Source organism: Drosophila bipectinata, chromosome 2R, assembly GCF_030179905.1.
Source record: "Drosophila bipectinata strain 14024-0381.07 chromosome 2R, DbipHiC1v2, whole genome shotgun sequence".
NCBI lineage: Eukaryota > Metazoa > Arthropoda > Insecta > Diptera > Drosophilidae > Drosophila > Drosophila bipectinata.
The window spans coordinates 19,558,759-19,585,648 of NC_091737.1; the positions used below are offsets into that span (position 1 = coordinate 19,558,759).

Sequence of the window (26,890 nt, forward strand, 5' to 3'; positions counted from 1 at the left end):
ATTTTTCTGATGGGATACCTTAAAAATGGGGTTTTCCCCTATAGGGTCCCCTATAGTGATGGGCGTATCTTCCCCATTTCTCATCTGATTCTCAAGCAGAGTACCTTAAACGATTTCTGGATCGATTTGCCATCATTCTGCATCAAAATCCTGAGACAAAATATTTTTCAAATTTTTTGTTCATTTTTCTGAAAATGGGGTTCCATTGAAAATGGATCCCTTGAAAATGGGGTTTTCCTCTATAGGGTCCACTGCGATGGCTATATCTTCGCCAATTCTCATCCGACTCTCAAGCGGAGTACCTTAAACAATTTCTGGATCGATTTGCCATCATTCTGCATCAAAATCCTGAGACAAAATATTTTTCAAATTTTTTGTTCATTTTTCTGATGGGATACCTTAAAAATGGGGTTTTCCCCTATAGGGTCCACAGTGATGGGCGTATCTTCCTCATTTCTCATCCGATTCTCAAGCGGAGTACCTTAAACAATTTCTGGATCGATTTGCCATCATTCTGCATCAAAATCCTGAGACAAAATATTTTTCAAATTTTTTGTTCATTTTTCTGATGGGATACCTTAAAAATGGGGTTTTCCCCTATAGGGTCCACAGTGATGGGCGTATCTTCCCCATTTCTCATCTGATTCTCAAGCGGAGTACCTTAAACGATTTCTGGATCGATTTGCCATCATTCTGCATCAAAATCCTGAGACAAAATATTTTTTAGATTTTTTGTCCATTTTTCTGATGGGATCCCTTGAAAATGGCGTTTTCCCCTATAGGGTCCATAGTGATGGCTATATCTTCCCTAATTCCCATCCGATTCTCAAGCGGAGTACCTTAAACGATTTCTGGATCGATTGCCCACCATCTGCATCAAAATCCGGAGATAAAATATTTTTAATATTTTTTGGTAATTTTTCTGATGGGATCCCTTGGAAATGGGGTTTTCCCCCATATAAATATAAACTTTTGACTTTTAATCAAAATTATAATACCGTCTTCAAGAGTATAATAATTAATCGGGTCACAGAGCGGCAGATGCCGGCGATTTCTCAGAATATCAACATTGATTTCTCGTTTCCATTCATGTGAAAGTCGTACGCATGTTACCTTTTCACTTTCTGCTGTTGAAGAGGTCAATAGATAGCCGAAATATGAGACATTTCGGTATTTTACACCTATATTTTATTATTTACATCCATCTGTTCCTAGTTTCTGGGGCATTTTCAAGACTGAACCTTAAGTATGCAATTTTAAAGCAAAACCAAGCACCTCATCGCCAGAACGAGACTTTGGGTAAGTCTATGAGATTAAATTTATATTAATTCCCAAATGTTTAATTCTTGATATTAAAAGTAAGTCTACAGAGAACGAAGTATGATGTTCAGAAGACTATGCGAGTTATTTTTTACAAGTAAGTATTTGATAATTCAATGTTGGTTTGTAAGTTTAAATTGAAATTATATTTATTTTTTTCAAGAAATAACACAAAAACCTTGGAAGCATCTGCCTTTGTAGACACCTATAATATCAAAGCTTCAGGTTGTTCAACCTCGGACAAGTTTGCCATTGTTCTCCATGGATGGATACAAAGCTGTGCTGACGAATGGTCCATCTCGCTAATTGAACGTAAGACACCTTTTGTTTTCGGGAATCTGTCTTTTAAATATTAAACATTTTTCTAGGCTTGAGTTTCTATCGTGGCGGCTGTATAATCTGCATCGACTACAGTGTAGTGGCCAGTTCTTCTTATATGCGGTGAGCTCATTTACTGAAATACAAAGTTAATTATTTTAATTTAAATTCGTTTCTTTAATCTTTAAGATTATACACAAACTTTGATACGCTGACTAAAGCCATTACATCAATAATACTAACTTTAATAAACCAAGGATTTGACCCCAAACGAGGCTACATGTTTGGATTTAGTTTTGGTGGACAACTGGCGTCGGCTGTAGGACGTTCTCTGTGGCCTCTCCGTGTCATCCAAAACATAGATAGTAACTAAATTGTATTAACCTTTTAGCAGCTAATTTAATTTTTCATTATTTCAGCTTGTGACATGGCAGGACCTGGCTTCGACCCCATTGCAGTCGATCACTCAAAGGCCGGAAAACATGTCCAATGTTTCCATTCTAGCGGAGACAAAGGAACCTTTATTTACTCCTGCCATCGAAACATAATGTTAGGTAGCTGTGGACTTAAACAGCCCTCGGTGGTCAGTCAACTGCATCTTGGCAGCCATGGACTTTGTGTCGACATCTACATTAACACCTTCGACTATCCTTTCTACGCCCTCAACTCAACGCCACCCGAATGTCTGTCTTTCCAAAAGGCGGCCAAAATTCCAGACGGCTATACGGTCGGCTACGAGGAGAACTTTGACAGGTATGTAGATCCTAAAACCATGGATAACTTTTTTCACAACTATCCCTGTTTCTCTTAGCCAAGTCATTGGGCAAATTTTCGTTCCGACCAGTCTACATTACCCGTATAATTTATCGAAGAAAGAACTTAGTATGTTGGTTAAAAATAAAGGATAAACTAACAAATCAATTATATTGTATCTGATATCAATTCTTGTGCGGTTTATTGTAGTTCAGCTCATATTGGATTGTAGTTTATTTTTAATTCACCAAAAATATATTTCGAATCGAATTTAAGTTATGTATATATACACTACATTAAATCGGTATAGCAGCCATATCTATTGATTAGGACAGTCATTCGGGGACTGTTTCTTGTTGCCAGGGGCCTTTTGGCCCTTTGCTGGGGGTTCCTCATCATCATCGTAGTCATCGTCCTCGCCTTCAAACTCTTCCTCGTCCTCATCGTCTTCATCATCGACAATGTCACCGGTGAAGTAGAGAACGGCTTTTGGAATAATTCTGGCGCGCAAAAAGTGTCCGATTTCGAAATCGGTTGCTAGAATCTAAGAAAAAAATAACAAAAATCAATGATAATGATAGTAAAATTTTAAAGAAATATCGAGCCTACCTGCTGAGAATCGTCATCGATTTCCTCATCAGCTGGAACCTCTGGGGGATTGAAGAAGTTGAAGAAGGAATCAGTTGGGACCTGCTTGACAATGGTGCGCACAGCGCCACGCTCCTTATGCTTCTGCTTCTTCCTGATGGTCTTCACCGTCAAGTTCATTTTCTTCTCCCAGTTGATGGTGCATCCCTTTATATACAGAAATTATTTAAAATGTCTTGAAAAATAAATGGAAATATAGGCCATACCGTGCACTTGTAGATCTCTGGTCCTTCAAATGCGAATGGATCTTCTGGATCGACCGTCGACTTCAAAACGTATTGCTTTGTTAGAACCGTGTTTGTGAAGAATTCGTTCTTATCGAAATGGAATTCCAGAGTATACGAATGCTGGAAAAGATCGTTTGTCAACATATTTGTCGGTATGCCAGGTGAAATTAATGAAAGAAAAACATACCCCACTATCGTATTTGATGGTAATATCAGTCAGCTTTCGCATAGCTGGTTCGTCGTGGGGTTGCACCATTTCGGAGAGAATAGCAGTGTTGCGGAAAACAGTTAGCCAGAATTCGGGAATACCCTTGGCATCTTTTGGAATTTTTTTATAACCCTTTAAGGCGTCTTGGAGGTGCTCATCGATGTTGTCAAGATCGGCCTTGTCCTCCGAATTTAGCTCAGGCTCCTTCCAGTTGGGCTTCTGGGTTTCGGGATCTACTGTACCCTCAATAATTTCCTTGCGCTTATCGAAGAGAGGCTGGTACTTAAGCTGGTAGCTACGCTCAAGCTTGTACACTTCTTCGAAGAAATCAGCTTCGATTTGTAGGTGCTCCAATTGCAAGTTTTTCAGAGCCGTGATTCTGTTTTGAACTGCAGGAGGCAGAGTTTTAACCATTTGCTGCAGAAACTGCCGCCGCAGCACTGAGTTCATGTAAGCGGGCCTGTTGCAAAGGTGTTCAGTAATTGCCTTGAATTCGAGTGTCGTCATACTTACATCGACTGGCAGTCGGAGCCAGACTTCTCGTCCTCAATTTCATTGCAGGACTCGGATTCAACGGTTCCCTCTGGTGGAGCGTCCATTTTAAGTTATTGCAATTCTTACTGGAGTTAAATAAATAAAAAAAATGTATTCATATTTTTAATTTTAAGAAAATTAAATGTTTTCAATTAAAAGTAAAACAAACGATGTACAGCCATTGAAGGACACAAAGGATGTACCAGCGTGGACATGTACATATGTATGTACATTGTATGTATGTACATACCATTATGTATGTGCGAAATTTTGCAAATGCAAAGGAATCTCGGGTCGATCGCATATTAAAATTTGAATTACATACATGGATATGCATGTATGCCCTTTAATATTATAAAATAACATTCGCATACATCGAAAGATTTTTAAAAACTAATACGCCATTCCGGTCCTCTTGTGCAAATATATTTCTACTCATACATACGTACGCACATACAAATGTACGCTTTCAATCAAATTACCACACATTGCGCTTTTTAACAACACGTGGTGAAGCCCAAAAGCCTAACGGAAATCGGAACGGTTTGACACTCTCAATTAATGTAACCATCAATGTTGTTGCAATTTTTGCCGCAAATTATTCCATTACAACTGTCTACCATCCACACAGATTATTTAAATAGTTTAACTTACATTTGGCTTCAGAAAGCAAACGACAACGACCCAGTAAGCACAGCAGCGACGCCGACGGGAAAAAGAAAAAGAGCTAACAGGGTTGCCATGTCGTCGGTCAATTCGCGCTGTGCCCGAAGAGCTAAAACTTTTAAGCATATCGATGGAACTTTTAATCGATAATAAAAGAACCCAACGAGCAACTTTTTCAATAATATGATGAAGCTTATACCCTTATTGCTGTTATTATCAAAAACAAATACCGTATTTTACATATAACTTAAGTTATACGATCATTAAAATGATCACAAATATAGCACGATCAACAGAATTAAATATTATTACTTTGTCTCTATAAATTTAAAAGAGTTTCCACACAACTATCGCATAAAACATGCATCCCTATGAATGTAAACGTATAAATTCTTTACATAGCACATTTTAAAAAGTTTTTGCAAACTAAAACATGAAAAGAATCATTAAAAATGATTATATTAAAAAAATATAATTATTATTTTTTCAAATACATCAAAGAAAATGAAAAAGTGTGACTTAAACTTTTGCTGTGATAATATTATTATACTTTTTTACAAGTGTCATATTTTTTTTTTAAATTTTAGTTTTGTAAAAAGTATTTAAAAATATTATAATGCCATATCCATATGCATTTACATATATGTATATAGCTTTTTCAGCCACTTTGACTGCCTTATAAACTTTGGCCAGAATCAGTACTTTTCTTCGTCCACAAATGTGGAGGGAAAATTATCATAAAATGGTATCAAGAGGAATTAGGGTGCTAATTGCAATAAAAATATCACTGGCGGATTTTTTTCCAAAATACAATCGGTTTTCATGCGTTCCCCTATGCGTTACATTTGATTTCAATTCACTTTTCATTAATACAACAGCATTTCCCCCACTCGCGATTCCAAATTATATACAGTGGAAAATCATTTTGTATTACTCATGCGCCTTTAATATGATAGTTTTATTTTATTCGTACAATTGAAAAGTTCACTAAATTATAAGGAGGAGGAGCAGCAGCAATAATAAATAAATATATAGCTAAAAAAGGACGCTAGTTAGAATAAGTGGGATCGTCGGAGATTTGTTCAAGGCGCTTGCTCAAGTAAATGGAATAAAATTTCGATGCGCGTCAACATTACATTTTTCCCGTATCAAAAGCGTTCCCCCATGTACATATCCGCGTATGTATGGCTGATTGTTAAGTGGTTCCCGATGTGAGATTTGCGTTAATTGTGCGGTACTGCAGGTTTATGGATCGAAAACTCTTTGATTTAATTGATGTTAGATAATAAGCGCTGTTCCAGCCAGGTGTCATCTGCTTTTTACTTTCGCCCCGTCCTTTACTACATGCGCGTGTAAATATGCACTTCTTTGTGCATGTAGATTTGTATTTACGTTAATCTATGGAATAATTTCCTATATGTGTGTATGTTTGTGATAGCGTACCAATCGATGTGTACAGATTTGTACATTTATCAATGGACAACAGCCCTACTTAAGGTTTTCAGCTTGTCTCTTTGTTTTTTTTTGGGCCCTGTGGGAGATGAGATCGTGATAAGCAAACAGCCTGCGTACGTTTGTATGTAAATACATGCACGCACAAATTTACATATAGTACATGTACCAAGTTGTGCAAATGTATCTACATGTCGCATAGAACTTTTGGATTGCTATCCAAAATATATATTAGGTCATGACTAAACTACTATTTTATTTTTTATCAGTCCATGCTTAACCATACAGTGGGGCTACATAGTTTGCTACGCCAACTTAATTGCGTAAATATGATGTGGTTTCTTTAAAAATCACTGTTGATTTCATATTCTTTTTAGTCATCCTTAGTGAGCAGCAAAATTATAAAATTATATAAAAAAAAGTCTTAAATTAGGTATAAGGGTATTGCCCAACTATGACATAACGAACAACTTAGTAACCGTTATCTCTTGTTCCCAATAAGATTATAAAACGATTGTCGTTGAGATCGAAAACAATTTTTTATCTGACTGGAAAGCATACGTTCGATGGTCTATTTTTTTCAAGACGTTCGCCATCTACTAATTTTAATAGTCATGTGATCATAAACTAATACTATGCAAATAACTTGTGTTAAGGGTGTTTCGGAAGATATCACGGGTTTTCAAGGGAGCGGCAGGGCCAAGAAACTGGATTTAATTAGTTTTTAGTTAATTAACTTTTGGATGTCTAACTTAAGGTTTGTCGGCAGTCTTAAAAAAAGAAAGGTCTTAGATTTGTTAGTTTTAGATATTCTTTAAGTAAGAAGCGGAAGAAACCCGCCTTAGTTTATTGGAGTTGGGATATCCGGTTTTAATGTCTGTTTGATTTCGATCAATCAAGTTTTTCGGCACAGACATGGAAAGTGTAGAAAGTAAACCACAGAAGATTAGAATGGTATTAGTTTTAGGATATCTGATAGCAGCCGGAATAGGGATTATGTTGCGGCGAATCAAAAAAAAAATACTTACACTTTGGGGTTTATAAAAATAAATAAAACTCGCCAAGCTTAGATGTTAATGCTAGGACATTCGCTGCCAGCCAGTATTATGGGAACGTTTTTGATTGTTTTTTAATCCTCAAGATTATACTAAATATATCTTTGTATTTCAGAGTGCCTTACATCCATAAATATGCCAGATAGATTTCAAGTGACGAAAGCAGATGAAGATACCGTTTTGGACTACAATCAAGATGAATCGGCGAGCGGAAAACTTCTCGGAGACATCCTCGACGAGACGCTAGGTGAGAACCGAACCAAAGCTTCCGAACCAAACCACGTTATGGAGGGGAAAGGGGGTGAACATTTTCCATGTTACCCTGGGCGGACTGTAGTGTCGGATGGAGCTTATGGGCCTGCAATACAATCCTCCGGTGGCCCAATTGTAAAAGTCCTGGATGCCCTGCTGACACATTTTCCGGCAGCTGTAAGGCAAAGCTTGTTGTACCTGCGAAAAGCTTTCGAGTCTCAGAGACTGAGAGCCGCCCAGGCGGCATAGCTTTCGCCTTGGATTTTCCCTTCCCTTCCAGCGGATGCTGGGCGAGAGTGCTGAATGTCCTGGCAAATCCTGCGGCTGAGAGTGGGCTTGTGTGGGCCGTGGGCCGTGAGCCGTATACCAAGGAATGTACACCTGCAGTGGCGTTCGCTCTCACTCTCACCCTGTCGCCATCCCATTATTTTGCTCTCAATGTGGTGTCTTGTCTCCTTCGGCATCGTCCTGGCTTAGCTCTCGCGCGGGAGAGTGTGTGTGTATTAAAAATGTGTGTAGACAAAAGCTTTCGATTTCATCTCAATTGAACGCTCAGGGTCCTGGGCAACATAATTTTTATTCGCCCGAATACCAACAGTTTTCTTAGTTTTTCTATTAATCCAAACGAAAAGTAGCATACATCTGAGCGTTTTCGCTCGCCTAAAATAATTTTAGAAAGAATCTTCTTTCAAATAAAACAAAAAATTATAAAAAAAAAACAAACAACAAAAAAAAAAAGCCTAAAACATGAAAAAACCAGTTCTTTTTTGAGCACCTTTAACATATAACATACTTTTAACAATCGACGAAATTCTAACAATAATCAAATACATACATGAAATACAAGTGCGTTCAATTACAAAGTGTGTGCCATTTTTGAAGATTACACCCAGAGAACTCAAGTTATATCCTTTCATTCGCCTGTGAATGCGGCAAGCTATTCATTTCGTAACAATTTGCCACAACATTAGTTTCCTCGAACAGTTAGTTTTTTATGTGCTCGGCTGCCAGCTCGAGGGCCGCATTAAAAAAAAAAATAATAAGAGGACTTTAAGATTTCTATTTACCGCCCAACGATGACGGCCTGAAAATCCTTGACCTAAATTAATCGGTTACATTCTTTTTTTTTTTGGTCTGAGCTGGCACAATTTCCTTTGCTGCGAGTACACAGCATCGCCATCCTTCTTCCTTCTTTTGGATTTGAAATTCATTAGAAATTCCACACTTACTTCGGGAGCACCGGGGTGGTGGAGCACCACACTTGAAACTCCCTTTTTTTAAATCTCCAATAAAAACGAAAAAAAAGTCGAATCTCAAGTACATGACCACATAAACGTGAATATACACTGATTCGGCCACGCCTTTCGGTTATATAATGCGAATGTGAAGAGTCCTTTTTTTATGCTATGGCCACTATATTCTCGTTGACATTCTAGTGTTACCTAATTTTAAGTGAAAAAAGTGCAATCTAGAGGAAAAGTTTGAAGTCAAACCTAACGTTAACATGCAAAGTAACAGTGCAAAAGATGATTCGGATGAAATGGAAATAATACCATCCGAACACAATGGTACAGTTCACGAAACAAAAAATGAAGGTATATTTGGAAATCATTATATAAAAGTTATACCTCAAAAATTGCATAATTTTATTCCTAACTAACTCCTACCCAAGAACTCCTCATTAATCTAAAAACTACTCTTATTTACTTGCAGACTCAGGTGATATCCACAGGGCTGAAGAAAACCAAAAGTCCAACATCGACCCAAATCTATATTTATACGATGATGATTTGGCGACCAGGCCCCATATATCAACGTTCATTTCATCAATTGCCAATTATGAAAACACGATACCAGCGGCCACCGATCCCGATGCAAAGCCGGCAGCTCCATCGGCTCGAATGGGTATGTTTCGCCGCGACTTAATTAACTTATTGTCTCTTATATTGAAAGGCCCACGACATGGCATTTGCACAGCCAAGGCACATCACACTCCATTATACAAAATGCAGTCTTTTCAGCCCGACAAAGGCTGTATAAGAATAATTAATTCCATCACTTCATCGGTCTAACCCTCTAGCCCGCATTTCTGAGAGCATTCTTTTTGAAAAAAAATACATATGTGTCTTTCCATTAGGGGGCACATCTTTCCCATGTTGCACATCAATTTAATGAAAATGTTTTAGATGAAAGCTTGTCAATAAAAAATAATTAAAAAAAAAAAGAATATAACTCTGGTAAACTAACAAAATGGTCGCTAAATATTTCATTTTAAAGGTACCCTAATTGGAGTGTTCTTGCCATGCATTCAAAATATCTTTGGTGTCATATTGTTCATTCGATTAACATGGGTTGTTGGAACGGCTGGCGCCGTGTGTGGATTCTTAATTGTGTTGACCTGCTGCTGTGTGGTAAGATCCCATCATAGGTAACCAATCCCAGTCAGCCATTAAATTGGATTCCATTCCAGACAATGCTAACTGCGATTTCGATGTCGGCCATTGCAACGAATGGAGTGGTTCCTGCGGGAGGGAGCTACTTCATGATATCCCGGTAATGTCACCACAGGAATCTTTATTCTTTCAGTTTTTTTTAATTAAAAAAGTGTATATCCTGTAGATCCCTGGGCCCTGAGTTTGGTGGTGCGGTGGGAATGTTGTTTTATACGGGAACCACATTAGCAGCGGCAATGTATATAGTCGGTGCTGTGGAAATCGTATTGGTAAGACATCCCTACTTCATAATTGAGGCTTGAAAAATATTTAATATTCATTACACCTCCTCAGACATACATGGCGCCGTGGGCATCAATCTTTGGGGATTTCACCAAGGATGCTGAGGCGATGTATAACAATTTCCGCGTCTACGGCACAATATTGCTCATTTTTATGGGTAAGTAAAAGTTAAAAGCCACATGCAAAGTATAAATTTTTAATGTTTGCCACTAAAACGTAAAGGACTCATTGTGTTCGTGGGTGTGAAATTTGTCAACAAGTTCGCAACAGTGGCACTGGCCTGCGTCATTCTGTCGATAATAGCGGTCTATGTGGGAATATTTGACAATATCCATGGCAACGAAAAGCTATAGTAAGTTATATAGACATTCATTGAAGATTAACGGCTCACACTTGACTTGATTGCATAGCATGTGTGTTCTGGGAAATCGACTTTTGAAGGACATCCCACTGGACAATTGCACAAAGGGCGATCCATTCATGGTGGACATTTATTGCCCGGGTGGAAAATGCGATGACTACTACTTAGGTAAGTTTTATTTTAGAGTTCTTTGAGTGACTAACTAAGGGTCTTATTAATTTCTTTCATTAGCAAACAACGTTACTAGGGTGAAGGGCATCAAGGGACTGTCCAGTGGCGTTTTCTATGACAACATTTTCCCTTCGTTTTTGGAGAAGGGCCAGTTTATATCCTACGGCAAGAATCCAACTGATATTGAGAACACCAGTGGCCAGTCATACAACCAGATCATGGCCGATATTACCACATCGTTCACCCTGCTCATTGGCATTTTCTTCCCATCGGTAACAGGTTCGTCTCAGTCTAAGATTTATGATTTTCTTGGAAATTAATGGAGTTTGATATTATATAGGTATCATGGCTGGATCTAACCGTTCTGGAGACTTGGCTGACGCTCAAAAGAGTATACCCATCGGAACGATATGTGCTATTCTGACCACGAGTACGGTTTACTTATCTAGCGTCATGTTCTTTGCCGGCACAGTGGATAATCTCCTGCTGAGAGATAAGTGAGTATCGATGACTATTATTCATGGAATGGGTGATATATACTTTATTAACTACAGATTCGGTCAATCCATTGGTGGAAAATTGGTGGTGGCCAATATTGCCTGGCCCAACCAGTGGGTCATTCTGATTGGCTCTTTCCTGTCCACCCTTGGAGCTGGACTTCAGAGTTTAACGGGCGCACCGCGTCTACTTCAGGCCATTGCCAGGGACGAGATTATTCCCTTCCTGGCTCCATTCGCCAAGTCCTCGAGCCGTGGTGAACCCACCCGTGCCCTGCTCCTGACCATTGTCATTTGCCAGTGCGGTATTCTCCTGGGTAAGTAAATGGATGGATGTGTCTTTCAAGATAGCCAAAGTTCTAATCCCAAAACTTGTAGGTAATGTCGACTTGTTGGCGCCTTTACTCTCCATGTTCTTCCTCATGTGCTACGGTTTTGTTAACCTGGCTTGCGCCGTACAAACCCTGCTGAGGACTCCCAATTGGAGACCTCGGTTCAAGTTCTACCACTGGAGCTTGTCCCTGATCGGCCTGACTCTGTGCATATCAGTCATGATCATGACATCCTGGTATTTCGCACTGATTGCTATGGGAATGGCCATTATTATTTACAAATACATTGAGTACCGAGGGTAAGTTTCTAGCATTTTTTTAGTATGAATGATAACTGGTCTTAAAAGTATCCACCTTTAAAATTTCAGTGCCGAAAAGGAGTGGGGTGATGGCATTCGTGGAATGGCCCTCACCGCCGCCAGGTACTCGCTCCTTCGTCTGGAGGAAGGCCCACCGCATACGAAAAATTGGCGTCCCCAAATTTTGGTGCTTTCAAAGCTCAATGATAACCTCTTGCCAAAGTATAGGAAGATATTCTCCTTTGCCACCCAGCTGAAAGCTGGCAAGGGACTGACGATTTGTGTGTCTGTGATAAAGGGCGACCACACGAAGATAGCTAACAAAGCAGTGGATGCTAAGTCCACGCTGCGCAAATACATGACCGACGAGAAGGTGAAGGGATTCTGCGATGTCCTGGTCGCCCAACAAATAGGCGAAGGCCTCAGTTCAGTGTAAGTTTAATGTTAGAGATATACGACTTTATACTTTAATTCAAATAATATGTCAATTGCAGTGTCCAGACCATTGGACTGGGAGGCATGAAGCCAAACACTGTCATCGTGGGATGGCCCTATAGCTGGCGGCAGGAGGGGCGCAACAGCTGGAAGACTTTCATCCAGACAGTTCGCACGGTGGCCGCCTGCCACATGGCTCTCCTGGTGCCCAAGGGCATTAACTTCTATCCAGAATCGAACCACAAGGCAGTATTTAAAGAATCTTTTCTAAGGTTACAAATATTAACTGTATGGATCTCTACAGATTGGTGGCAACATCGACATCTGGTGGATTGTCCATGACGGCGGCCTGCTCATGTTGCTGCCGTTCTTGCTGAAGCAACATCGCACTTGGCGCAACTGCAAGCTGAGGATCTTCACTGTTGCTCAAATCGAGGACAACTCGATTCAAATGAAGAAAGATTTGAAGACATTCCTGTACCATCTGCGAATCGAGGCAGATGTCGAAGTGGTTGAGATGGTATGTCAAAAGTCATAAAAACATATATGTAAACGGTTCTAAAAATATTGGAAAATTTTCAGAATAACAGCGACATTTCTGCCTATACCTATGAGCGGACACTTATGATGGAACAGCGTAATCAGATGCTGAGAGCATTAGGTTTAAATAAAAAAGAAAACTCCAAAGTGGTAAGTGGTTATCCTTTCCTCTGACAGAATCTACTATTCACAACATTTGATCTGCATCTGTACTTCGTTTTAACGTGAAGAGGCTCATACGAATATCAACCCATTGTTTTTTGTTTGGAAACTGCCATAATGCACTTTTGAATTTTGATTTATTTAAATCTTGATTAGCATAGTTCTTACGATTATTTGTTCGTTTTGAAGTTATTGGTTTGATTGTTGAGAGGAAATGATTTGAGCTTTGGTTTTCATATACTTCCAACTAATCATACAACTATCTGAGATCCAAATTAAAACTTTACACTTTATATATATTTGAAAATCAAAAGGGTCAGACTATAATGGACTTTAAGGAAACATCCAGTGATAATAAAATGTCTTTGGTAAAGAGTATAAACCGAACTATGCATATTGATATCAAGATACAACCTCTTCATTGCTCGAACATACTACTATAACTATGAAATCAGCCCTCGTGTCTCTCATCATTGCATTGAATCCTTAGAGAGCATGTGTCTCTGTTCCGATCATCTTCATATCATAAACCTCTATGTGTTGTGTCTATGTATGTTTGTTGCTAATTCTCACTTCCGCAAATCTATTATAACTCTATCAAAATGTAAATTATTCTCCAACCACCAATTGGATTTTGCTTTAGCAGTAGCCTTTATCAGCAGAGATTCAGGGACCTTTAAAATATTTCAATAATTATTATTTAAACCCGTCTATAAATAGATAACTTCGTTAATTAAAATTGAATACTTTGAGCTTTTCTTTTTATATATCCAAAGCACTGCTGAGAGAATATTAAATGTGCAATCCTTTAGAAATATTATTATAAGAGAAAAAAAGTTATAAAATATATGTAAATGCTTTGTGGTATGCATCCCGAGATTATAGTTAATCCCTCCTCTGATATTGGCCTCTGTGCACCTCTGCAACCTACTTTTCTCATACTCGTCATGGTAACATTTTCAGGTTCAAACAATTGTAGACCACCATTATGACGCCACCAAAACGGCGTCTAAAGTTCGCTTCGCCGATCCAACTATAGAAGAAATACAAAATCACGTATGTACTGCCTTTCTCGACTTTTGTATATATCATTGTCTCTAATCTCTCGATATAACACATAAGTAGTTATTATTAAGTGAGATCAACAACCTCATGAAATGTAAGCCTGAGACTAAACATTTCTTTATTTAAACGAAACATAAAACTAGAAGATAGTCAAAAACTTGATTTATTATTTAAATGATAATTTATGCTTATTATCATTCTTGATTTTACATGAAATTATGAATTTTTATTTCAATGCGACGGCACTTGTCATTCCAATTAAAATTTGCATGAATTTGATCTAATACTGGACTGATCTAAATCCCTAGGATTCTCAAAACGATGAGAAACGTAACTCAATTGATTTGGATGGTCCCGAACAAGAGGACGCACCTGAAACTACTTCTAGCAAGGATGATTCAACAGAGAAAGCCGACGGAGACTTAAAGTCCAGTGTGAAACCGTAAGATACATCAAAATATTTACTAATTTTTTCAACTAATTAAATAATTTTTTAAACAGGGATGAGTTCAATGTTCGTCGCATGCACACAGCAATAAAACTAAATGAAGTTATTGTAGAAAAGTCACAGGACGCCCAGTTGGTTATTATGAATCTACCGGGTCCTCCTAGGGAAGTGAGAGCGGAGCGTGAAAGCAATTGTAAGATTCTATTCGATTCTCCATCTACATATTTTATAACTCTTCATCATTTTCAGATATGGAATTTCTGGAGGTATTAACAGAGGGCCTTGAAAAAGTGTTAATGGTTCGTGGAGGAGGCCGTGAAGTTATAACAATTTACTCTTAAGAGCATTAATCGCTCAGTTTTATAAGAGTTCGCAACACTAGACAAGTTTAAGAATCAATCAAATTTTTAAAAGAAGGTTATTAATTTGTTATATTCAATCATATGTCCAAATATTTTATTTTTACGTAAATAAAATATCAAAAAATTGTAACAATAAACAATGGTCTTTTTCAATGGAGGGTTACATGGTGGTCATGGATCAAAGCTTTATTTACACGACATTTTACAGCGCCTAGTGATATCTCTACAGTAGAATTGTGTAGATACCAATGTATCTGTAAGATTTTTCAACACTGCCCGGGGTCGTTTCTCCCAAGTTTTGTTATTCGAACCGTGGGAACTTGGACCAGTTATTACCCTCGATGGCTAAGAAATTCCGTGGACAAAATAGATTTGTTCACCGATCCTGAAAATACTCAAATTGCTTAAAAGACTCTGAAGAAACTGCAAAAATACTCCATTCATGAATTCGGAAGCCAGAGACTTGGAATTTAGAAAGGTTGGTTAGCCATTTGGCGGATTGAATATATTTGTGTTTATTTTGAACACGCAAGCAACTTTTTTTTTGGTATCCAGCGGTAACAGCCAAACAAAAGAATACCACCAATAATGTGTCGTGTTAAATATATGCATTTGGGTTGATCCCAATATAATATCAAATATTTTCTCTGCCACAGGGCGATGTAGAAAGACCCCACTTTGAGGCAGTTACAACGTTGTCCGACTCCCAGGCGATACGGAGTGTTGACTTTCATCCAAATGGAAAGTTGTACGCAGTGGGCTCCAACTCCAAGACATTCCGCATCTGCCAATATCCCCAACTGAACAAGATAAGGTATAAATGAGTAAAATATATAACTTTAAGAGATGTAAACCTATTTTTTATAAAGAAATGGCCAGCAAACGACCGCCTACCCTCCGTCAGTGCTCTGCAAGCGGACAAAGCACCATAGAGGCTCCATATACTGTACTTGCTGGTCCCGGGATGGAGAACTTATTGCCACCGGATCGAATGACAAAACCATAAAATACATGAGATTCAACAATGAGACCAACCAGCTGGTGGGCCACGAAATGGAGCTCAACATGCACGATGGCACTGTGCGGGATATGTGCTTCCTGGACGACTCGTCCACCAAGTCCCGGCTTTTGGCCAGTGGCGGTGCCGGAGACTGCAAAATCTATATAACAGACTGCGGAACTGCCACTCCCTTTCAGGCCTTCAGTGGGCACACTGGCCATATATTGTCCCTATATAGCTGGAATAATTCAATGTTTGTTTCCGGATCTCAGGTGAGTCTACGATAGGGTATTCTAGGCTCTCATTATATTGTTTAATTAATGACAGGATCAAACGATACGCTTTTGGGATCTGCGTGTCAATGTTTCGGTCAACACCTTGGATCATGAGCGCAAAGACGGAGGCTTGGAGAACTCGGCGGTGACTGCAGTCTGTGTGGATCCAACGGGCAGGCTTTTAGTTTCAGGACATGCAGATAGCTCCTGCACTTTGTACGACATACGAGGCAATCGCCCCATACAACGATTTTATCCTCATACAGCGGAAATAAGGTAGAATCTAAAGTTTATAAAGAGATATCATGTGTAATACTTTATTTCATTCACAGATGCGTCCGCTTTTCCCCATCCGCCTACTACATGCTAACTTGCAGCTACGACAACACCATCAAACTGACGGATCTCCAAGGTGATCTGGCCAATGAGCTATCCTCGGTGGTGGTGGCAGAGCACAAGGACAAGGCCATCACCATCCGATGGCATCCAACTGACTTCTCATTCATCTCCACGTCGGCGGATAAAACGGCCACATTGTGGTCCTTACCTCCATCATAAAATGGCCAAATCATTTCCCATACAGAACGGCTTTAATTTCGTTGTCAAGATTATTGTATTTCTTACATGCTGAATAGACCAACCAACGGGAGTTGATCAGACTGATCTAATTTATTAAATAAATCGCAACTGAAATACATTCATTTACCACGTCTATGGTATAAAATAAAAAGCACATGTTTCAAGTTTGTATAGTTGGTATATATTTATTTAAATCCATTCTCTTACTAACCCACAGTTCCATTAATGTTTTACTTTCTAAGGCAAATAAATTGATTTATGTTGGATTTAATGTTGCAGTTGCAAGTAACAGGGCTGGCTTAGCGATTAATACACGAATGATAAAGGCAGAAAATGTTGTCCTCCTTCACATTCTTTTCCACATTCGTATCGGTTATGGTGTTCTCCAAACCGTTACCACTTGTCGACGACGACATCAGGAACTATATTATCAATAATATTATCGGTTAATACCAATAGTTTTTTCGGGCTCAGTGGGTTAACCAACGCAAGAGCAAACCAAAACTCTGACTTGGGGGATTGGGGAATACTAATGGGGATTCTCTTGGGACTTGGCTAAGCGGCATTAGCTGTCTGCAACATCCGATATTCTGGAATTTGGCAGACTCCATGGGTTCATACTTACAGCCTATGGGGGGTGGGGGGCAAAGGATCTGGATACATGTTCTTATGCTTAGTGAGGGGGGAGTACACAGACCAGTTTCGGATTTCTTGTTTTATTATTTCGTTTTTACGTTTTAGATATCTTACATGCTGAATTTCAATTCTGTGTTTTATCGTTTATGCCTTTGAGTGCTATATAATGCTATAGACCATAATGTACAGCGAGGGTTCTTTTCTACACATTCACATCAAAATTGGCGCACTCCGGGGACATTATATAATAACTGCACGTACTTTTCTAAAGCAGGGATGGATTCAATTTGTGTTATGGTAACTAATCGGGGATCCAGTTAATGAAATCTGGGATTGACTGTATAAAATAAAACAATAGTTCATTGAGAGATGGCGTATTGGTAGGTGGTATCTATCAGGTATCAACATCAATCGATGGTCCAAATCCTCCGGATCGTATCGGATCGGAGCGAGGTCACCAACGAATGTCACGTGCACGTGCAAGCAAAACAGGAATTAGGAATACAACTTGCAGCAGCCAACAGAAGCTTATATTTGATTAGGGACATGGATGCCACCAGGTGATACCATGTGCCCCCATTGCTGGCACTGCCGCCAGGCGGCACTGCTCCGTGCGCTTCCGTTTGATTGGGATTCTTAGGGCACAGAGCACTTTTAGTTTAGTTCTGCATAATTTATTTTCATTAATGTTAGGTGTAGGTAATTTTTGTTTAATCAATTCACAGCGTCTCTAATTTTATAACAGAGTAAATTATGTATAATGTTAATTTAATTAGGTATTCGCTAAAAATGCTACAAGGATAACTTAATTCCTTACATCTGAGCCTGACATAAATACACAATTTGCCTTCTCCATTTCAATGAAACCCTCGAACATTTCGATGCATTCCTGCACCACATTTGACTGTATATATTTTTTCATTTTTTTTGTATCTTTATTTTCTCGGTACATTACAGAACATGTGTCTCTGGGATGCATTATGCATTTATGTACGATCGCCAACGGCCCTGTTCCTATTTGTTTGCTCATATATGTACATACAATACAATACCAATTGAAACTAAGGACATCCAAGCGATGTCTGGGAGTGAATGCCGTGTGTATGCCGAGACTATGGACTCTACTAATATCTTGTGCTCAAAAAATAGATCCTTACATTAATGGAATGAATGAACCAATATTACGATTTTGAAAATCATTGAAAAGTATGAGAGTTTAACTACATAAGTAGACGACAATTCAAGCTAAAAAAATACTCTTTGAAAAGAAACACATTAGGACGCACATTTGAATTTTTTAAAACATTAACATACACATTAGATTCGATAGGAAAAATATTTAGGACTTGACTTATAGATGGATTAAAAAAATATTGACTTGTTTTTTGCACTTTTACCAATTAAAATCTTTTGTTCTGATGCATAATTTAATAATCTACATTTTAGTATTTTAGTTACTAAACACAGAGACGAATAATTGTTTTCTTTTAGGATTTTTGAGAATAAATTTGATTTTTCTATACAAACAGCCGTCTCATTTCTTGACTCCAGCGATTTTTTGCTTTTTTGGCAAACCCATTTAAAAGATATATGAAAAAAATCTAACTAATGTAATCGAAATATATACCGGTGTGGAACTCTCTCTCTTACGTTTATATAGCATTGTATGTACAATAAGCAATCCTGCTAAAATTTAATAATATACAAACACAAATATATCTTGTATGTTTTGGGTGTGGGTACGTGTGTTAGGTAAATCGTTAGCTCATAGAAAGTATTGATCGTTTAACGCTGTTTGTTCAAAGCCAAAAGCCAAAAAGTAGTGAGTCAGTCGGCCCATCTTATGGTATCACCAGTCAATTCTGTGATACCAGGGGGGGATTGGTGGTGGTGGTGGTTGAAGTCAGTAATATTTTGGAACAAACTTCATGTGGGTTAAAGTCGTTACGTTAGTTGTATATAATTGTGGGTTGTTTGTTTCTGTTTATATTTAGTAACATTTTATACTAGAAATTAGAATAATGAATTTGGGCTTATGTATTATAATTATATTCTTAAAGCATCATAGCGTACAGCAGGCCAAAGAAGACAGCCCACATTAACACAATCCCATGCATCTTATATATAGGACTCTCACCATCTGCGATTTTTCTAGCAACAAACTTCAATGTCTCATCTAATAAAACTACAGGAATTGAGAATTTCATCACAGTTATCCATTCCTCTGCAGACAACGGTGTCACTTGGAAGACGGTCTAAGTTGGGTAATAAATAAAACATTAGATTATCTTCTTAATCGTAAATTATCGCCGAGGGTACTTACGGAGAGGACATCGACGTAAAGAATAACAAAGTGAAGAGTGAAGGAGAGTGCCATCGATCCAATCAGCCACAGGTTGCACCATGGGGGCATGGTAATCAGCGACTGATTCTCAGACAAGCTATCAAACAAAGGAGCTTTGTTAGTGACACATTAATGCGCAATGCTTGGATTTCAAAAATTACCTGTTCATTGCGTTCAACATTTCGATTGTCACCAGCACGGACAGAGCCATGGTCATCGCATGGGGGTCGCTGAAGATCTTGCAGTCAACGCCCTTGAACTCGTCACCACCGCCCAGGCAGGCCAGATGGTGGGTCAGCTGCCAGTAGGATAGGTTGGGGCCCTCGGCCGAGAACAGGAACCACCAGGCGGCAGCACCAACAGTGGCAGCGCCGACATAGAAGCCAATAGCCATGTAACTAAATTCAATTAAGAGACCACCATTCTGTCATTTCCCATCATTAAGACAAAGATATGTTTATGACTCACCGGAAGAACAACCATCCGGAAATAAGACCCTCATCGGCCTTCCTGGGGGGCTTCTCCATGATATCCAGATCAGGGGGGTTGAAGCCCAGGGCAGTGGCTGGGAGACCATCAGTAACCTTAAAGAAAAGAAATAAAAATTATAAAACACTCCAAACTATGCTAACAAACTAATCACTTACCAAGTTAACCCAGAGCAGCTGCACTGGGATCAGAGCCTCGGGCAGACCCAGGGCGGCAGTCAGGAAAATGGACACGACCTCACCAATGTTGGAGGAGATGAGGTAGCGGATGAACTGCTTCATGTTGTTGTAAATAGCGCGACCTTCTTCAACGGCGGACACAATGGAGGAGAAGTTATCGTCAGCCAACACCATCTCGGCGGCAGACTTGGCCACAGCGGTACCAGAACCCATGGCAATACCAATTTCAGCCTTCTTCAGGGCAGGGGCGTCATTCACACCATCACCAGTCATAGCGGAGATCTCGTTCATGCCCTGCAGGAACTCAACGATCTTGGACTTGTGCTGGGGCTCCACACGGGAGAAGAGGCGAGAGCGGGCGACGGCGGCCTTCTGTTCGGCGGGGGACAGATCATCGAATTCGCGTCCAGAGTACGACTTGCCAGAGGTGTCTTCATCTTCGGTGAACACACCGATTCTGCGGCAGATAGCTTCGGCAGTAGCCTTGTTGTCACCAGTGATCACAATGACACGGATACCAGCGGCACGGCAGCGCACAATGGAATCAAAGACTTCTTTACGGGGGGGATCCAACATGCCGACGACTCCCACGAAAGTGAGGTTGACTTCATACTGGTAGAATTTGGTGGAGTCGCCAAGGTCCATTTCATCGGGCTTCATTGGGCTATCGGCAACAGCCAGAGCCAAGCAACGAAGGGTGTCGCGACCAGTACCATACTGACCAGTCAGGGCCAGGATCTTGCTCTTCAGGGCAGAGGTAAGTGGGACCTTGGTGGTGCCAACACGGGCGTGTGTGCAACGCTCCAAGACACCCTCGGGGGCGCCCTTGACGAAAAGCTTGGGGCCAGTGCCCAGACGGGAGGCCTTCAGGGGGGTGCAGTACGAGGACATGGATTTACGATCGCGAGAGAACTCCAGGGTGAATTCCTTCTTCCACTTGGTTTCAATCTCACCGCGGCAAGCAATGGCAGCCGAACGGCGGTCCAGACCAGACTTGTTTACGCTGAAGCTGTTCAACTTCTCAGCCAGAACGATCAGAGCGGTCTCAGTAGCCTCACCGACCTTCTCGAAGGCCTGCTTGAATTCATTGTAATCAATGGCAGAGTCGTTGCACATGATGCAGATGGTGGACAGTTCCTGCAGGGCATCGTAGTCGGCGGCCTTAACGCGCTGTCCGCCCAAGAAAACCTCACCAATTGGCTCGTAGGTGGAACCAGTCAGTTCGAATTCCAGGAAGCTGCTGTCGTTACCCTCAACCTTGTCGAAGATGAACATGCGGGACACGGACATCTGGTTGGTGGTCAGAGTACCGGTCTTATCAGAGCAGATGACGGAGGTGCAACCCAGGGTCTCGACGGAGGGCAGGGAGCGCACAATGGCGTTCTTCTTGGCCATACGGCGGGTTCCCAGGGCCAGACAAGTGGTGATGACAGCGGGCAGACCCTCGGGGATGGCAGCCACGGCCAGAGCGACAGCGATCTTGAAGTAGTAGATGGCGCCCTTGATCCAGGAGCCACCGTGGGCAGGGTCGTTGAAGTGGCCAATGTTGATGGCCCAAACGGCAACGCAAATGATGGAGATGACCTTGGACAGCTGCTCTCCGAACTCATCCAGCTTCTGCTGCAGGGGGGTCTTGATCTCCTCAGTCTCGGACATTTCAGTACGGATCTTGCCAATGGCGGTGCTCAGGCCAGTGCCGATGACGACGCCGCGGGCCTTGCCAGCAGCAACGTTGGTACCGGAGAAGAGGATGTTCTTCTTGTCCTGGTTGACGGCGCGGGGGTCGGGGATGGCATCGGTGTGCTTGATGACCGAAACAGACTCACCAGTAAGGATGGACTGATCGATCCTAAGGGTTGTGGAGTAGATGTGTGTGATACGGATATCGGCGGGGATCTTGTCACCGACAGAAACCTCAACGAGGTCGCCGGGCACAATCTCTTTCGCGCGGACCTTCTGGATACCGGACTTGTCCTGACGCACCACCTTGCCCATCTCTGGCTCGTACTCCTTGAGAGCCTCGATGGCGGACTCGGCGTTCCTTTCCTGCCATACTCCCACAACGGCGTTGGCTATCAGAATAAGCAGAATAACTAGGGGCTCTACAAATGCAGTGAACGTGTCTTCGTGTTCCTCAAAAAGCGCGAGAACCTTTTAGGGGGAGAGAATCAAGAAACAAAAAATGGATTGAAATGGAGGGTAGGTATTCGAGTGCCAGGCACTTAAACCCCCCAAATTCGGATGCCTGTGGCTTGCATCCGCATGGGGATTATGACTTACAAATGAAATGATGGCTGCCAAAAGCAGAATCTTCACCAGAAGATCGTCGAACTGCTCCAAGACCAACTGCCAGATGCTCTTTCCTGTGGAACACAAAAACAAACTCGATTAGTAAACAATTTCGAAGGCCAGGCCGGCGATTTCACTTCGCACCTTCCTCAGTCGGCAACTCTGTAACGATAAGAAAACAAACACGTCAGTCGTAGAGGTTCGTAGAGGGCTCACACCACCACCATAACTATTATAACGACCACTCACCGTTCGGTCCATATTTTTTCTGGTTAGCTTTGATCTGATCGAGGGTGAGACCGCGCTCGGCGTCTGTGCCGAAAAAGTTGAGAGCCTGTTCGACGGTTTTCGAGTGACCGTCTTCCATTTTGAATCGTTATCCTCTTCGTTCAGTAGCCTTTGTTCCCAATGCAAATATAGGATGGGGATCCATTCGAGAATATGAAAGTAGAGCCAAAGCAGAGCACACATTTTAATTTTGTGATAATGGGCTGATTCTAGTTGTCTGCCTGTCTGGATGGCTGACTGGCTGACTGACTGGAATAGCAAATGCATACACAAATGCTTTTTGTTGTGTTCTGTGGATGTGTGTATGCATGAAGGCAAGTGTGTTTGCAGTTAAAACTACCTCATTAGGTAGAATGTATGTATGTACATGTGCATGTGCACACGGGTACTTTTCATTTTCAATTTTTTTTTTCAGCATACCCACATACACAGGGGCACTATGCTAATTTTGCAGGCACTTTTGGCCACTATAAACGCGGCCAACTGACGTAGTTATAAAACCACTACTGTCCCTGGGGAATATTCTGGAATAATCGCATTACCCTGGGCGCCCGACTGGCCTAATCTCCTCCGCTTATGAGATTCGCACACGTGTACGTGTCACTTTGCACTTTGCGAGTCCGCCAGAACGCAATTGATTTACTATCTTTCCGTTAAAATGCGTCTGTTGCAAACCAAATAAAACTGCGAACGCACTGCGTGTTAAGTACTGTTTCAACTGCTCTTCTATATAATATATCCCATGGCGCTTTTTCCAAATATGTGTGTGCTGATAACTATTGCACCAGGTCTCGAGCCGCTGCGTGTTAAGTACTTTTTCCACCTTTTCTTGCTTTCAAGCACTGGACATGATTCTCTGCTAAAGGTATTTTCCTACACTAAAGTCACAATATCGAAAGTCATTCTGCCAATCAGCATCTCTATAACCTTGTTTAGACCCAATTACCAATACATATATTAAGTTTAACAAACTTTCAAAGTTTGTACATTATTATTTGTCCGCTTTGAGAAGAGCTGGGTAAAACGTTTCTTTTTAAGTATTTTATCCAGCGGTTCGCAATACTAAATTATCGATAACCAGCTGCCAGTCGGCATCACTACTTTGGCCATTTTCTAACTTGGGTTTTTTAAAAAAAGTACCGGTCTACCGGTGAAAGTTTGCACTTTCGCTGATAGTGAGATAACAAAATTTCAGTGACGCCAAAAGTTTACGTAATTTTTTAAGCAGACAATACATGATAATATCGATAAACCAATAAGCCTTTCCGGGTTTTTAAGCATATATCAATGATAAGGAATTTAACATGTGCTTTGCAGCTAATCTTTTTATCATTAACTTCACTATCATAAAAAGCTATTACCCCGGTTATTAATGCATGATAAGGGTAACCATACCATAAAACTTTCTAAACAAATAATTGCCAAATAACTTTGCTTCTTTTCATAGTTTTATACAAGAAACCATTTTCTTTTTTAATTTATCATTTATCACCAGCTCTGTGAGGTATAAAAATATCTATTTTTCATATTCTCATCCAGCGGGCAAAAGAGGCAACTGTATTCTTTCGCGCAATTTACGCTCACATTAAATGAGATCAAGAGCCCACAATAAATAGATCTGGTGCCAGGTATTTTCTAGCGGAGACATTTTTAAATTTTAATTTAGATTTTTTGGGACGAGTCGTCGCTGAAAGTCTGCCAACTTGCTTATACATATATGTAAATGTTGGCCAGGGAAAAATAATTACTCGAACATAACTCCTGATAACGCCATTTCAAAAATATACGGCTTCAAAAATTCATAAATTTTTCAAAATGACAAAGTTGGGAAATGTGCTTTAAAAAATACATGGGCACTAGTCAAATACTCATATATATAGGCACTATATAGTCTATATATTTATAATATACTCATGTATAGGTCTATACGTGTGCATTATGGAGCAAAAAAAAAAAATTGCTTCGACCGAGATGGTCTATAAATAGAGTCCTAGCACCCAAAAAAATACAAGCTCAATTTTTGAACACTCGTACGTATAAAAATATATACTAGGAACACATAAATAAGTATGAATATACACAAATACAGTGAGATGGACGGTCGTAGGGAGAAATATTGAGATAAACTATATGTATGTTTTCACGGCTCATGGTGATATTTCAAGCATACATATCTGCATTCTAATGGATGTTGAAATTTCTATGAGATGTTTCCCATGAAAGATATAATAATTCCGATTGACACTTGGTGGGACCGATCCGCAGATGAATTGTATAACTCTTGGACCATTTGCTACAATATGAAAATTGGTAATGATTTATGATACTTGGTGCTTCTTGGGAAGTTCACAAGGGTCACGGCTATGGAATTATGTTTTCATCACAAAATTATTAATGGTTTTTTGGGGTAGTTTTTGAAATGGAGTTTAAAACTTCACTGAATAAAATATTCACAAAATAGATGCAGGTATGAATGTTTGAGGTGTGTGCGAATGATATATTCTTTTTCTGGGTGAATATATTAAATGCATGCATTCGTAGATCAGTATATTTCCCGTTATTATGCACGATGAGGCTGGCGGTTGCATAATCGGATTTTCGATCACAGATACAAAGACTTTTGCTCGGCCATGTAGGACACTGGCGGGTAAACTTTACATCTGTGTACGGATCGGACTCGAATCTATTCGTGGTATGCATTCGTATTGGTGACATTCAAAATTTTCAAATCGACTCCGGAGGTCGAGGTTTCTTCACTCGGTACCCTCGGTACCCCCTCTTACGGATATTCCGATAAGTAAGCGGAGTATATCTGTAGGCGTGAGGTGTCAACTGGGTGGACTTAATGGGGATAACACTTTGAAACACGGTATTTCGAGTGTAAGCATGTACATATTATGTAGATGTAGGTATTTTGTATAACTTCTTTAGTTTTCCAGGTTTAACATTTTCTTTTTTAGCGCGCGATTCAATTTTTTTACATTGAGGGAATATCTTTTTGGCTTGAATTGGTTTTTAATGAAATTTTGGAGTAAATCACTGCGTTTTTGCTTTGGAATTGTTGCAGAAAATCAACAAAACTTACAATTATTATTCCTAGTTAAAATTCCGTTATTATATAATAAATTTATTTTAGTCGGAAGACCAAGAGCTAACACAAAGATCGCGCTATTATAACGATCAACGGCAACTGAACGCAAGGAGAACGCTGCTCGTTGAGAGTGTCTATTTGAATTACAAAATTCATATATTTTGGCAAAATTCCCAAAACTACATACACTCTCTATTTTGGCCCGGGAAAATACTTTTAGCACGCACAAACTTTTGAGCACTTACCACCTATCCGATCCGATTGTTGGCGGTTCTGGTGCTCGTGTTCTTCGTATCTCCGCCGAAGGAAAATATATTGTGCGCCTCAGAGATATATCCACATAGGTGGATACATACAAGCGTACTAATATGTATCAACGTGAGCGCACAGATACGAAAATGTCTAACGTCCCGAGCAATGTGGGGAGATTATTTAAGATGGTGAGTGTAAACGTATTTCGGAAAATGCACGTGTGTTTGTCTAATATTTAGAAATCGGTATTTTTAAATCGATCCCATCGAAGGATGGTAGACACACCATAAGCCTGGTCAATAAAAATATATTTATTTATAATAAAAAAAATTAATTAAGACCTGTTATAGGTTGAGGTTCAATTAATTATCTCTCAATTACAATTATCTCAATAAAAACTAAAACAATAATTTAAACAAATCATTTTAAAACCTTTAGATCCTTGTTTTAAATTCAAACTATTTAGTTGGATGGAAAGTGTATAGCTGATTCGGTTTAGCATTTGGTTTGGTTCGATCTTTGCCTTTTCAGTTTTTTCCCCAATTTCAGCAGAGACTGGCAGCCGTCGTTTAGCCGCATAAAAATAGTCTTGTAATGCCTCTATGATCTCTCAAAAAGTTGGCAAGAG

General features: G+C 40.0%; 5 protein-coding genes across 21 annotated transcripts; 3 read left to right on the forward strand and 2 right to left on the reverse strand.

Moving 5' to 3' along the window:
- The first annotated feature begins 1,115 nt into the window (after positions 1-1,115).
- On the forward strand, positions 1,116-2,552 carry LOC108120950 (uncharacterized). Of its 2 annotated transcripts, XM_043210226.2 has the most exons (7): positions 1,116-1,303; positions 1,364-1,417; positions 1,484-1,632; positions 1,689-1,761; positions 1,828-2,003; positions 2,058-2,391; positions 2,450-2,552. In XM_043210226.2, exons 1-7 carry the CDS (start codon positions 1,158-1,160, stop codon positions 2,544-2,546), a joined length of 1,029 nt encoding a protein of 342 aa, XP_043066161.1. In that variant the 5' UTR covers positions 1,116-1,157; the 3' UTR covers positions 2,547-2,552. The 2 variants fall into 2 exon arrangements, with proteins under 2 accessions (XP_043066161.1, XP_070134837.1); XM_070278736.1 differs by lacking the exon at positions 1,116-1,303 and having other exon boundaries at positions 1,365-1,417.
- A 7-nt stretch (positions 2,553-2,559) lies between these two features.
- Nap1 (Nucleosome assembly protein 1) lies at positions 2,560-4,788 on the reverse strand. The gene is made up of 6 exons (XM_017234824.3): positions 4,663-4,788; positions 3,988-4,094; positions 3,454-3,934; positions 3,246-3,386; positions 3,001-3,186; positions 2,560-2,935 (listed from the first exon to the last, which is right to left on the reverse strand). Exons 2-6 carry the CDS (start codon positions 4,071-4,073, stop codon positions 2,711-2,713), a joined length of 1,119 nt encoding a protein of 372 aa, XP_017090313.2. The 5' UTR covers positions 4,074-4,094; positions 4,663-4,788; the 3' UTR covers positions 2,560-2,710.
- Positions 4,789-5,607: 819 nt separating this feature from the next.
- kcc (solute carrier family 12 member kcc) lies at positions 5,608-14,980 on the forward strand. 12 transcript variants are annotated; one of them, XM_017234805.3, is made up of 22 exons: positions 5,608-5,773; positions 7,297-7,428; positions 9,147-9,338; positions 9,711-9,844; positions 9,904-9,986; positions 10,053-10,155; positions 10,220-10,325; positions 10,391-10,520; positions 10,579-10,697; positions 10,761-10,979; positions 11,041-11,197; positions 11,255-11,514; positions 11,576-11,828; positions 11,898-12,260; positions 12,323-12,512; positions 12,568-12,783; positions 12,846-12,953; positions 13,280-13,333; positions 13,929-14,021; positions 14,339-14,472; positions 14,532-14,671; positions 14,728-14,980. In XM_017234805.3, the coding sequence occupies exons 2-22, from the start codon at positions 7,317-7,319 to the stop codon at positions 14,817-14,819; spliced, it is 3,258 nt and encodes a 1,085-aa protein (XP_017090294.1). In that variant the 5' UTR covers positions 5,608-5,773; positions 7,297-7,316; the 3' UTR covers positions 14,820-14,980. The 12 variants fall into 12 exon arrangements, with proteins under 12 accessions (XP_017090294.1, XP_017090303.1, XP_017090300.1 ...); XM_017234806.3 differs by having other exon boundaries at positions 5,612-5,773; positions 12,323-12,509; XM_017234808.3 differs by lacking the exons at positions 5,608-5,773; positions 7,297-7,428 and adding exons at positions 8,000-8,296; positions 8,870-9,028.
- Positions 14,981-15,136: 156 nt separating this feature from the next.
- Positions 15,137-16,866, forward strand: LOC108120926 (WD repeat-containing protein 47). Its single transcript, XM_017234789.3, has 5 exons — positions 15,137-15,318; positions 15,497-15,654; positions 15,710-16,112; positions 16,168-16,391; positions 16,448-16,866. Exons 1-5 carry the CDS (start codon positions 15,283-15,285, stop codon positions 16,671-16,673), a joined length of 1,047 nt encoding a protein of 348 aa, XP_017090278.1. The 5' UTR covers positions 15,137-15,282; the 3' UTR covers positions 16,674-16,866.
- On the reverse strand, positions 16,853-26,339 carry SERCA (ATPase sarcoplasmic/endoplasmic reticulum Ca2+ transporting SERCA). 5 transcript variants are annotated; one of them, XM_070278728.1, is made up of 10 exons: positions 23,462-23,751; positions 22,881-23,028; positions 22,776-22,793; positions 22,623-22,705; positions 20,322-22,493; positions 20,143-20,258; positions 19,836-20,072; positions 19,654-19,771; positions 19,468-19,585; positions 16,853-17,116 (listed from the first exon to the last, which is right to left on the reverse strand). In XM_070278728.1, the coding sequence occupies exons 2-10, from the start codon at positions 22,996-22,998 to the stop codon at positions 17,088-17,090; spliced, it is 3,009 nt and encodes a 1,002-aa protein (XP_070134829.1). In that variant the 5' UTR covers positions 22,999-23,028; positions 23,462-23,751; the 3' UTR covers positions 16,853-17,087. The 5 variants fall into 5 exon arrangements, with proteins under 5 accessions (XP_070134829.1, XP_070134830.1, XP_017090275.1 ...); XM_070278729.1 differs by lacking the exon at positions 16,853-17,116 and adding an exon at positions 17,395-17,667; XM_017234786.3 differs by lacking the exons at positions 16,853-17,116; positions 23,462-23,751 and adding an exon at positions 26,256-26,339 and having other exon boundaries at positions 18,242-19,585.
- Positions 26,340-26,890: the final 551 nt, after the last annotated feature.

Excerpts from the sequence above, each read along its gene's own strand:
- LOC108120950 (XM_043210226.2), top strand. The coding sequence starts at position 1,158 with ATGAGACATTTCGGTATTTTACACCTATATTTTATTATTTACATCCAT. Across the intron at positions 1,762-1,827 it reads GCCAGTTCTTCTTATATGCG|ATTATACACAAACTTTGATA; the intron begins GTGAGCTCATTT and ends TTAATCTTTAAG. Across the intron at positions 2,004-2,057 it reads TGTCATCCAAAACATAGATA|CTTGTGACATGGCAGGACCT; the intron begins GTAACTAAATTG and ends TCATTATTTCAG.
- Nap1 (XM_017234824.3), bottom strand. The coding sequence starts at position 4,073 with ATGGACGCTCCACCAGAGGGAACCGTTGAATCCGAGTCCTGCAATGAA. Across the intron at positions 3,935-3,987 it reads GGCTCCGACTGCCAGTCGAT|GCCCGCTTACATGAACTCAG; the intron begins GTAAGTATGACG and ends CCTTTGCAACAG. Across the intron at positions 3,187-3,245 it reads CAGAGATCTACAAGTGCACG|GGATGCACCATCAACTGGGA; the intron begins GTATGGCCTATA and ends CTGTATATAAAG.
- kcc (XM_017234805.3), top strand. The coding sequence starts at position 7,317 with ATGCCAGATAGATTTCAAGTGACGAAAGCAGATGAAGATACCGTTTTG. Across the intron at positions 12,513-12,567 it reads CAGAATCGAACCACAAGGCA|ATTGGTGGCAACATCGACAT; the intron begins GTATTTAAAGAA and ends GGATCTCTACAG. Across the intron at positions 14,473-14,531 it reads TTAAAGTCCAGTGTGAAACC|GGATGAGTTCAATGTTCGTC; the intron begins GTAAGATACATC and ends TTTTTTAAACAG.
- LOC108120926 (XM_017234789.3), top strand. The coding sequence starts at position 15,283 with ATGAATTCGGAAGCCAGAGACTTGGAATTTAGAAAG. Across the intron at positions 15,655-15,709 it reads CCCCAACTGAACAAGATAAG|AAATGGCCAGCAAACGACCG; the intron begins GTATAAATGAGT and ends TTTTTTATAAAG. Across the intron at positions 16,392-16,447 it reads CCTCATACAGCGGAAATAAG|ATGCGTCCGCTTTTCCCCAT; the intron begins GTAGAATCTAAA and ends TTTCATTCACAG.
- SERCA (XM_017234786.3), bottom strand. The coding sequence starts at position 22,998 with ATGGAAGACGGTCACTCGAAAACCGTCGAACAGGCTCTCAACTTTTTC. Across the intron at positions 19,772-19,835 it reads ATGTTGAACGCAATGAACAG|CTTGTCTGAGAATCAGTCGC; the intron begins GTAATTTTTGAA and ends TTTGTTTGATAG. Across the intron at positions 19,586-19,653 it reads TTTACGTCGATGTCCTCTCC|ACCGTCTTCCAAGTGACACC; the intron begins GTAAGTACCCTC and ends TACCCAACTTAG.